The 12752-nt window shown below is 32.0% G+C and overlaps 2 protein-coding genes across 2 annotated transcripts; both read left to right on the top strand.

The window, feature by feature from the left end:
• The first annotated feature begins 5355 nt into the window (after positions 1–5355).
• On the top strand, positions 5356–7004 carry LOC123661843 (neuropeptide-like protein 32). Its single transcript, XM_045596783.1, has 2 exons — positions 5356–5490; positions 6643–7004. Exons 1-2 carry the CDS (start codon positions 5356–5358, stop codon positions 6913–6915), a joined length of 408 nt encoding a protein of 135 aa, XP_045452739.1. The 3' UTR covers positions 6916–7004.
• Positions 7005–9133: 2129 nt separating this feature from the next.
• Positions 9134–12011, top strand: LOC123661842. The gene is made up of 4 exons (XM_045596782.1): positions 9134–9144; positions 9267–9331; positions 10797–10940; positions 11625–12011. Exons 1-4 carry the CDS (start codon positions 9134–9136, stop codon positions 11954–11956), a joined length of 552 nt encoding a protein of 183 aa, XP_045452738.1. The 3' UTR covers positions 11957–12011.
• Positions 12012–12752: the final 741 nt, after the last annotated feature.

Raw genomic sequence — 12752 nt, 5'->3', positions numbered from 1 at the left:
TTTATTTGTTTTTATCGCTTCTCATTATTACCAAGATTTCGATTATCAGTATAATGATATTCAGTCAAAAGTGATGAAAATAAAATGCGCTAATTAACAAGCTGTATAAGAACAATGTTTAAGTTTTTTCGGTTTTGCTATGTTTCCTTATATTTTTTCATTTAATTTTATCACATATTAAATATTACGTTTTCAGAAAAATACTTTTCACCTTTCATTTTACAATTCATCATTACAACCTATACAGTCCACTGCTGGACATAGGCCTCCACAAGTTTACACCAAAAATAACGTGAACTCATGTGTTTTACCCATAGACACCAGACCCACGGGAAGAGAGGGGGTGGCTATATTCTTTAGTACCGTAGCCACACAGAACATTTTTACAATTAATATTGACTATTTAGAAAGTCAATTCATTATATGATCAGATTTATAAACTATAATATTTTAGTATACTTTGATATCGAAGAATTTCTGGAGCAGAATAAATATGCTCTGGTAAGTATTAGTATTAGTTAATACCATTTTCTTATTTGCAATAAGCAAGTGTTAGCATAATATGTTAGCAAAGTTTTTTATTTGCAAATATCTATACATATAAATAAAATTAGAGTGTCTGTTTGTAATATTAAAATAACCGCCTTTTACTAAATGCATATGAATTTATACACAGTACATATACCAAAATGACATTCCTTACAATTTTTGTCTGTCTGTCTGTTTGTCCACCTGTCTATTTGTTCCGGCTAAAAGGAGTAACTTAGACTACTTTTATTTTAGATTTTTTTTTATTATTTTATAACTGCGAACTGAACAATAACTATTTTATTATATTTAACGCAAAAATAAAAATATAAAATTTTGTCAAAAAAATAAAAAAAAAGAAATAGGTTTCGGTCACCCTTATCATTTAAGGGTAGAAAAATAGATGTTAGCTTAGATGTAACCTTAGGATATCTTTAAGTATATAGTAGGTAATGTTTGGCCACATCTTTCGTATCTTGGCAGCAACATATACTTCTTATTCTAGTATAATTATATCATACATATATTATGTATCATCACCACTTCAGCCCATCGCAGTCCAAGTTCGCGTCAAAAATGGCGTGAACTCATTTGTGTTGCCCATAGTCACGACGCTGGGTTGGTGACCGCAGGGCTCGCTTTGTCGCACCGAAGACGCTGCTGCCCGTTTTCGGCCTGTGTATTCGGATGAAAGCCAGCAGTCAGATGGCTACCCCGCCACCGGTCGGCTTTTTAAATTCCAAGGTGGTAGTGGAACTGTGTTATCCCCTAGTCGCCTCTTACGACACCCACGGGAAGAAAGGAGGTGGCTATATTCTTTAATGCCGTAACCACACAGTCAATGTTATATATGATATTATTATATATGATATTATTATGTATGATATCGTAAAATTTTAAATTAAATATGTAAATTCATATATTGACTAGCCCATTTGTCCCGTCTGTATGTAATATTAATAAGAATAATAATAATATTTGATTATATATGTATTAAGTGTATATATGTTATATATCTATAATATATATAAACGCGAAAGGTCATTCATCATGAAATCTCCGACACTATAACACCTAGAAACTTGAAATTTGGCAGTTAGGTTCCTTATAGAGCGTAGACATCCGCTAAGAACGGATTTTACAAAACTCGACCCCTAAGGGGGTAAAACGGGGGTTGGAAGTTTGTATGAAAGTCCTATGTTTTTGAAGTAAGAGACTTGAAATATAAAATGTATGCTCTATAGATGGTGAGAAGGTGTCTAAATAATGTATATTTAGAAATCAACTCCCTTTTGGGGTTAAAACGGGGGATGGTAGTTTGACCCATTCATCACGAAATCTCCGAAACTATAACACCTGCAAGCTTGAAATTTGGCAGATAGGCTTCTTATAGGGCGTAGACATCCGCTCAGAACGGATTTTACGAAACTCGATCCCTAAGAGGGTAAAACGGGGGTTGGAAGTTTGTATGAAAGTTCTATGTTTTTGAAGTAACATGCTTGATATTTAAAATGTATGCTCTATAAATGATGTGAAGGTGTTCAAATAATGTATATTTAGAAATCAACTCCCTTTTTGGGTTAAAACGGGGGATGGTAGTTGGACTCATTCATTACAAAATCTCCGAAACTATAACACCTACAAGCTTGAAATTTGGCAGATAGACTCCTTATAGGGCGTAATCAGCCGCTAAGAATGGATTTCACAAATCTCGACCCTTAAGGGGGTAAAACGGGGGTTGGTAGTTTGTATAAAAGTCCTATGTTTTTGAAGTAAGAGAAATTGAAAATGAAATTTAAAATGTATACTCTATAGATGGTGAGAAGGTGTGTAAATAATGTATCTTTAGAAATCAACTCCCATTTTGGGGTTAAAACGGGGGATGGTAGGTTGACTCACTTATCACGAAATCTCCGAAACTATAATAGCCACAAACTTGAAATTTGGCTGGTAGGCTCCTTATAAGACGTAAACATCCGTTAAGAACGGATTTTACGGAAATCGACCCCTAAAGGGGTAAAACGGGGGTTGGAAGTTTATATGAAAATCCTATGTTCTTGAGTAAGAGACTTGAAATTTAAAATGTATGCTCTATAGATGGTGAGGAGGTGTCCAAATAATGTATCGTAATCTATATATATAAAAGAGAAAGGTCACTGACTCACTCATCACGAGAACTCAAAAACCGCTGGGACCATCCAGTGGTTTTTAATTCATCCAGGATGGACAAAGATGAAATTTGGTAGGTAGGTAGATTATAGTAAGTAGACGTCCGCTAATAACGGATTTTGCGATATTCCACCGCTAAGAAGATTTAATTGGGGATTATAGTTTGTACGAAACATAAACAGCAGCTATTCGCTATCGTTCACCTGATAGGTTATTTATACTGCAGCCTGAAAATAAAGCTAAAAATGTGGTGTATAGAGAGGTTTTATAAAAATAACTATTAAATTATACTAAATTGTGCCTTTTAAAAAGTTACTCAGTGTCATAAGCATTTCAAGTGACTGAAATAAAAAAATAGTTTGCGTTAAACATCTTAATAGTAATGCATAATCATCTTCATAACCATACTATAAAACAAAGTCCCCAAAAGCGTATGTGATCGATTCCCTCAAAATCTATTGAACGGATTTTCATGTGGTTTCACCAATGGAGTGAGTGCTTCAAGAGGAAGGTTTACGGAATGACTAAGCCGATTTTGATGAAAGTTTCACTGGAAGTTTGCTGCTAAAACTTTGTGAAACACTGATTTCAACGCAGGCGAAGCCGCGGGCACAGCTAGTATATATATATGTATGTTAAAAAAAATATGTAGCTATACATATTTTTTTAGATGTATAGTTAAATATTTTTAGGCTGTAGAGGCTGTTACCTATAACACAAGCATTACCTTACCACTACCTTACCGTAAGAACAGACAATCATGTGTGTATGTTGTATATATTTATTTATTCATATAGTCATTACAAAAAGTATGTCTTTATTAGTTACTGAATTAATCTGAACATAAAACATATTTAAATTAAAATACTAAGTTAAGTTTTACAATCATAAAATTCTAACAAAATAAAGATCAAGTTCCACATGTTTGTTGCACCGTTTGGATTTGATTAGGTATTAATTATTATGTAATGTTAACACTATAACAAGTTGATTTTCCATACCTACTCTAATATCGTCAGTTATTTTTTACTAAAGCAGTAGCCGTACTATGACGACGGTGGAAACCAGACTGAAAAGGATTAAGGAGATTGTGTTGTGTGTGTTGGACAAGGAGATATTTGCTGATAAATAAGACGTTCAAAAACTTTTGATAAAAATGGGAGAATAGATATTGGTCGATAATCGGAAAAACTAAAGGAGTTTGACTTTTTAGGCAGCGGGATAATTTGGGCACGTTTCCACACGGCCGGGAATATTGAGGACTGGATAGAAAAATAACTAATAACTAAATAAATATCTACACAATACACATACGGTCGTCTGTTCCTAAAGTAAGCAACTTAATGCTTGTGTTATAGGTAACAGCCGACTGGTATAGCTACATTTTTTTTTTTCGATAAACTTACTTATCATTAATACATATATAAATAAATATATATATTACACCCAAGCTCCGGGTAGGAATCGAATCCAAAACCCCCGGAACAGAAAGTAGGGAACACTACAAACTGCGCCAACGGCTGGATCAATTTGGCTAATTTTAAGGCTAAGTTTTCTAATACTTTGTAGAATGGTTTTACGGAATGAAAAATCATGAAAAAATTTTTTGAAAACTAATGACTATTTTATACTATGCTGACAACGCATTGTCGTAGCGGTCACAGCACTGGTTATTGCGCTAACGGTCGGGGATTCGATCCTCGCAATTGACAAACATTTGTATCGGCCATATAGATGTTTGTTGTCGTGGTCTGGGCATATACAGACAGCGACCCGTTATATTTTTATTATATATTAATACGCTAAGGTTGATGATGGTGATGATTGATGTTTGCCGCCCTTTTTAGAAAAAACTTCACAATTACATAAATTATATATTATTTAATAGATAATTTGCTTGCTCTACCGGCATTCACGACTAAAAAATGTATTATTCCTTTTGTTTTTGTTAATTAATTTATTATTAAAATTATATATATGACGGCCTTAATTTTGAAACAACGTCAATATGATTGACGTTCGGTAATTTTTTTATGCAATTTCACGCTATTTTTTTTCTTCAAATCAACGTGGGTGAAACCACGGGGTACAGCTAGTTTTAATTAGATGTTCAAATTGACAGACGTGTTTTCACGTGTTTGACAATTCGCATAACAGGACAACGTTAGTCGGGTAGTCCAAAGTCGTAGGACATCATATGTATTAATACGCTTGGGTTAAGATGTTTGTCTCCTTTTTTAGAAAAAACCTTACCATTACTCCACATAAATTATATATAGTTTTATAGAGAATTGCTTGCTCTACCGGCATCCACAACTAAAAAAATTATTATTGCTTTTGTTTTTGTAAATTAATTAATTATTAAAATTATATATATTACGGCTTTACTTTTGAAACAACGTCAACATGATTGACGGTCGGTAATTTTTTTGTTCAATTTCAAATCAACTTACGTATAATATATACTTTTTTTGTAATTTTGTAAAGTGATAATTATTATTACACTTATTTAATGCGAATTATTCGCACAGGTATAGCTAGTAATTGTATATCGTAATTGTACATATAAACAAAAAAGGCATATTATAAATTCAATCTAGTTTTTGAATAGTTCCTCTTTAATAATATAGTAATTAAGATGCATATGTGTGGTTGAAGATGAGCTACGCAGTGGTTGTTTACCAGCACAAGATTAGTCACAGATGTATGTTCAAAATATGTATAAATAGAACGGCTCCACCGGCCGGAGACCACATTGTTAATATACAAGTACGAGTATACAACATGAACATTGTAAGTAGAGTGTAAAAATATTTATATAAATTAACAAATAATCACATTTTATTTTCAATATTTTATTTATATTATTGACAGTACCCTGCATGAGCGAGCTTTGCTCGGTATTTTTTTTTTTTTGGTAAATCATGTTTTTATTTAATTAGATATATTGAAATACGAATTACATACTGATGATATAATAATTATATCATATCATTTTAAAATATTTAGATACGAATTAGATGCGTTAATGAAGGTTCCCAATATTAACTTTTATCACAAACGAAAAAACTTAAAAAAAAAAAGAAAAAATATAGTCGGACTAGAGACATCTGGACTCGAAACGGGTCTTCTACATTCGGGATCCGTCCGATTCCCCACCTGAGCTATTATAACCTTAAAGACATTGGCGAAATTTACCTTCATATTCTAGTCATATTATAGCAGTTTTTCATTGCCTGTAGACACAGATAAAACGATAAAATAACATTTTCTAAATATGAATCCTAGCTAGATCAATTTATCGCCCCCGAAACCCCCTGCATTCTAAACTTCATGAGAATCATTGGAGCCGTTTTCGAGATTCAGAACGTATATATAATATATCATATATACAAAAATTCTCGTGTTACAATGTTAGTTATCCTCCTCCGAAATGGCTGGCGATTTTTATAAAATTTTGTGTGCATATTGGGTAGGTCTGAGAATCAGCCAACATCTAATTTTCATGCCCCTAAGTTATAAGGGGGAGAGGGGGCCAATCAGGGGGTTTAATAACATATATGGCAAAATAAAGTTTGTGCGGTCAGGTAGTATATATATATATATATATATATATATATATATATATATATATGTATATGTATATACAAGACTTGCTCGTTTAAAAGTATTAGATATTCTGTGCTACAAAATTATTAATTTTAATAATAAAAAATTTATGATCTTTTCTTGTTTCCTTTGTAATAAATTTTGTGAGTGGACTGAATGATGTGTTAGATATCGTTTCGTTTATTGTTTCATTATTAAGCTTCATTATTATAACTGTTAGAAATTTACAAAAAAATGAAACCAAATATGAAACTACATAAAAAAAAAAAAAACTGCCAAATATCAAGACTCATTTATTGTAAATGTGCAAATATTTATTTGTAAATTATTTTACAGTTAGCGTGTGTAGGACTGCTGATATGTGTCTGCACAGCATACGCGTCAGGACTACCTAGTCCAGCACATGAATCAAGCTCTTCACTTAAAGTCGCACCGGAGACACCTGGCGAAGATTTAGTTCCAGAAGAGTCTCGAGGCGGCTGGGGTGGGGGTGGAGGCGGCTGGGGTGGGGGTGGACGTGGCGGGGGAGGTGGTCGTGGATGGGGAGGTGGTGGCGGAGGAGGTGGTGGTCGTGGAGGGGGTGGCGGCTGGGGCGGTGGTCGCGGCTAAAGTTGGGGACGTCAAAGACTACTTAAAATTGTCCAATATTCTATTATATTCTGTGACTTTAATATCAAATAAATTTTTACTATAATATATTTATTTGTTTTTATCGATTCTCGGTATTATCAAGATTATCAGCTTAATAACATTAAGTCAAAAGTTATGAAATTAAAATGCGATAGTTAATAAACTCTATTAATAAATAAAAAATAAATATCTACACAATACACACACACGGTCGTCTGTTCCTAAAGTAAGCAACTTAATGTTTGTGTTATTGGTAGCATTCGACTGGTATAGCTACATTTTTTTGTCGATAAACATAGAACAAACATAGCATAAGCAAGGACAAACATAACAAAATTTTTTCGATTTTGCAACGTTTTCATACTGTTCCTTATACTTTTTCGTGTAATTTTATCCACTGACATTAGAGTGTAAGGTGAGTGTTTTCCCGAGAAAAACTTTGAACCTAGTGTTTTTAATTTATGCTTCAATCTTTGCTTATTAATCAAATTTAATTCATTTGGTAATTAAACAATATATTTTGTTTCTATCATATATTTTGTTTCTTTTTAATGTACGTGTAAATGTCCAATAAAGTAAAAATAATAATAATAATATCAAAAATCATCTCCAAAGTCGAAAGTCGTAAACTTATATGCCTACGATATGATCAGGTTTATAAACTATATATTTTAAGTATGCATTGATATCGAAGATTTTCTGAAACTTCAAAATAATATACATTGTTCTAATCTAAAGGTTAAGCTTAGGATATGTTCATATACTCGTATATGTTATTTTTTCTTAACATTGGATGACGTCTCGTGATTTATAATAAGTGCAAGAATGTCAAAAAACAAGAAATAAAACATAATCATTAATTATACTTGTCTATAGAAAAGAACGAGAAAAACAGCCTTTAGCTTGTAAACGAATTTGGATTTTGAAGCTCCTTATACTATTATAATAATGTTTTGACCACACCTTTCCTATCTTGCAGCACATATATACTTCGTATTCTAGAATAATAATATGATAATTTCTTATGTATTATGTATGATATCGTAAAATTTCAAAATGAATAATTATGTAAATTCAAATAGTCAATACAAAAAGTACCTCATTAATAGTACTGAATTAATCATATATAATTAATAATAAAACATATTTAAATTAAAATACTAAGTTAAGTTTTACAATCAGAAAACTCTAATAAAACAAATATCAAGTTTTACATATTTATTACGAGGTTTGGATTTGATTAGGTATTAATTATTAAAAAGCAATTTTAGATGACAGAGATACTCGTAATTAAAGAAGTTAAATCTTAAGACATGTGATTGTACCGAGTTTTGGTTTCCTTTAGGTTGATTTACTTTACGTACGAACTTCAACTTCATCAGCTCGGTAAAACGAATACATTATTGTATAAAAAGTCTATAGCCTACATTAAAAATGACATAATAAACAGCTTTATCCCTGTAATACGATTCTTTTTCATGATTTGTATTAAATAGCTCATGTACCTATATGTATTTTTATTTATTTTTATAAATGATTTGGCATTGAAAAATAGATACAACCCTAAATTTTCACCCTTCTACCACCCAACCCCTTTTTTTAATAGCGTTTAGCGGTAAGACAACTTTTGCCGCGTCAGCTAGTTAGGTATATTTATAATTTTAGTACTGGAATATCGTTTTATTGTATCTCGGTGGTTTTTTATTAGGATTTTTTTCCTATACCGTCCTTTTGTGGAGCCAGTTGGACAGGGCAACGTTTGTATATTCTCCATTTCTTATATTTATTTTATACGAATAGGTCAGCAAAGAAGCATACAGCCCACTTGAAGGTATATTTATACTTTTACTTACATGGGACGTGCTACAATTATTATTTTAAGATTTCCGACATTGTACAAAAATTGCAAAAGCCATAGCCATAGTCATCCTATAGCTGCAAATGCGTTACGTCACCAAAATTAATGCATAAGGAATATTATAGTGCTATGTCCTAACCCATATCAATGTTATATAAAATGCATTATCAATTTATTTGTGAAGTAATATTGTATTGGACAATTATGTTAACTTGAGGAAATTGTGCAATTACATTGAACCATTTTTATCTATACTAATATTATAAAGCTGAAGAGCTTGTTTGTTTGTTTGTTTGCTTGATCGCGCTAATCTCAAGAACTATTGGTCCAATGTGAAAAATGATTTCAGTGTTAGATAGCCCATTTATCGAAGAAGGTCATAGGCTATTTTTTTTCAAACTAAGGCGTATGAAACCGCGGGCACAGCTAGTCTAAAATATTTTCCTAGTGTTCTTTGCGACAAAATTTTAAGGACGAATATATTTTGGACTTTTATATATATTCATGTAATATCTATGTCCATTTATTTGTACAATCGTAGCTTTTCGATGCCCAAACCTATTCAGATCAATTATGCACTATTAGATTCGTCACAATAGTTTTTGGTATGCAACGATTCTTAAGACTATCATCTTGTTTTATACTTTTCAAGTTGTTCTTCCCTAAATTAGTAATTTATAATTGAGAACAGCTGTGTTGTTTTAATTTTTTACTATGATTTATATCATAGTAGATAGTTTTAAAGGTTATTTCCTCATTGACGATATGTATTCTGGTCTAGTGATGACGAAAGTTCTATAAACACTTATGATCTTATGATTTGTTTATTGGTCTTATTATTGTTAGCTATCGATCGGATATTTATATAATTGTTTGGAAATATCTCTTTCTAGTCTCGATAAGTATCATTATGGTTCCCTCCACTGTTTTGAAAATTTTGTAAAGACATCGTTCCTTTTTATTTTTATAAACATCTGATAATGGTGGATTAAGATCCAACTCCTTCCTTTGTAAGAAATTAATTTAAAAATGAACTTTTTTAATATATCTTAAAAACGAAAGGTTAAGGACCCACGATTACGAAATCCCTTAGCACACGAGCTTTCACTTCCCGGTCAACATAAAACTTTAACCCGACCTTGAACTCATTCCCAGCTATAAATGAAAGCGGAAGGTGAAGAAAGGCATACCTCTCCCTAATATTTACTAAATCAGGACCTCGGCCAGTAGTGATTTTAGTTACTCAGGGACAACACCACTTTATAACAAGTGATAAATTAGAAGAATAAATCATAATGAATGTGAGTTTTAGTTTTATATTCTTGTATCAAGCAACTTATACATTTTTATTTTTCGTTTTTTTTTTAACTACTAAATATTAATCAAAATGTTTTTAATTCATTTCATTTAATTGGTGATTAGAAACACATTGGCATAAATAAATTATTTACAAAATTTTAAAAGTAAGTATTGTTAGTGTGATGTAAAAATTTAATATAAGTAACTGATTTTGTGACCTTTACAACGTTATATCTAGCACATGAAAACGGTTTAAAAGTTTTCCAAATTACTTTGTTTTGTTATTGTGTTTTAAATTGTCACAAAGTACCATACCATACACGGTCAAATTATTTTTCAAATTTTTGTTTGACAAACGTGTTTATCAAATTTTATGCATGCTTATTTGATATGTTTGTCAAACAATGTAAATGTTTGACGTGTTTGATGGAAATTTTGATTGACGGTGTGTTTGACAAACCTGTTTGATAGTGTGTGTGCAACTGTGTATGTCAAATAAGATCTCAGTTATCGCCTTAAAACCATGTAGAACACTACTGCAATGGCTGTGTGTTCCTTTATAATTATGATAATTATTAAATAGTTTTGTTGCAAATTTGCAACATATTTGCTACACATTCATAGGTTTTTTTTTTCTAAACAAATTTGGCTTAATTTATTTTTCAGATTATATTATGTCTGTTAGGAATCACTTATATAATAGAAGGAGTTGTGCTGGACCCAGCTCTGTATTTAGCGCCCAGCCCACCTCTGACTCCTTCAAAAGACATCGATGAAAAAAAACTATGGTCGATGCCACCAAACACTTTAATCACAAGTACAGCGAACTTGGCCGAATTCTATGAAAGTGAGTATAAATATACGTATTTATTAAAATAAAAATTAATTTGTAATTTCACATATGATGATTGAGAGAGCAGGTTGTTTTATCTTAATTATTAGAAGCGTGTTAAATTAATTGCGTGCTTTTTTAGCACCCTAATACCGGCGGTCGCGGGTTCGACTCCCGCTCGGAGTGAATATTTGTATTTGTACAAACGTTTATTTCCAGTCTTGGTGCCTGTCAAAAGAATATGTTTCAAATGTTGAATCTTAAATGAACCCCAATAGGCCGCATTTAATAAGGAAAAAAATGTTTATTTGATTATTACACAGTCATAATCTCTCGTCTATAGTAGTAATATTAACTATGTCTTGTCTAACGGAAATTTCGAGTAATCAATACTAAAATATGCATATATAATAATTATAGTTAAATACGATGTGTCGAGGAAGTCGTAAGCACCAAATCACTCATACGTAGGTAATCTCACAACTTAATTGTTTTCGACGTAAAAAAAACAGAAAAAGAAGCTAAACGAATATTAAAAGAAATGATAATATTGACGAGCGTGAAGGGTAAACAAAAAAAACGACTAACAAAAAGTTAACATTAAATAAAAACCAATGTAAGGGTCAATAAACTTAAGTAATATTTGTGTCTTGTTTGAGTTTCAAACATCTTAATATAATTACACTTACTTTTTTACAGAGTCCAGTACAACATCGATCAAACCAGAATCTCTAGAAGTAGCGGAGACATTTTGGCCAAGCTACCGGTCTTCCGGTTTAAAAGGGATTTACTTCCCATTAAGTATTCATCTTTCTGGTACTTATGGAGGTGGCAGTTCCGGATCAAGTGTATACAGCAGTTCCTATATTGATATGGCTAATGCTTATGACAATTTAGCCAAAGCTGTACGACCTGGCATTAATTATAGTCCTCTAGGCGGTCATACAAGTTTAAGGATATTTGGTAGCAATAACAGACCTTCATGGGGTGGGTGGGGTAATGGCAGATGGGGTCATTATGGCAAAGGATAAATACTACATTGCTACAACCTCAACTACATATAAATAAAAATTAATTATTTTAAAATGCATGCATTTTGTTTACAATCACATGTCATTGTTTTGTGGTTAAAAAACATTGGAGTCTATTCAAACCGCAGTGTCATAATAAACAGTCCTGCATCCCAGTGCTAATTTTATTTTAATGACTTAGTAACGTCAGCAAGAAAAATTAAATAAGTAATCAATGTCACTATTCATAATCACTTGGTGAGTAAATGCTTATTGATGGAAAACCCATTCATTTTATTAATAGGTAGGTAAATCGTGATTTTGCAATTCATATTTTGAATAATCTCAATATCTGTATATTTTTTGTATTGTGTAGTATATTGATTTAATTTTTTTGGCCTTGTAGTGTTTTTAGCAATTTCTCGAATGGTACAAATATTCGTCGCAAACACGAATTATTTACTTTCGTTCGTAATGTTTTTTTTCTGTCAATGAGTTGTTCGGGAAACTTTTTTATTGATATTATTTATGTTTTATGACATTATCACAATATTTAAGGTTGTTACTTAGGTTAGCGTGGTATGGGCATGTAATGAGAAGGGATGACCGCTATGTCGGTAAAAGAATGTTAGGGATGAATGTCGAAGGACGAAGAGCGATCGGCAGACCGAAAAAGCGATGGATGGATTGTGTGAGTGAGGATATGAGAAAGAAAGGAGTAAGCACTGAAGTGACGAATAATAGAGAGGAATGGAAGAGGAAAACATGTTGTGCCGACCCTACATAGGTGGGATAAGGGCAGGAAGATGATGACTTA

Source organism: Melitaea cinxia, chromosome 17 (genome assembly GCF_905220565.1).
Source record: "Melitaea cinxia chromosome 17, ilMelCinx1.1, whole genome shotgun sequence".
NCBI classification, from domain to species: Eukaryota; Metazoa; Arthropoda; class Insecta; order Lepidoptera; family Nymphalidae; genus Melitaea; species Melitaea cinxia.
The sequence above is the reverse complement of the archived record's forward strand: the minus strand, read 5'-3'. Positions and strand labels throughout refer to the sequence as shown.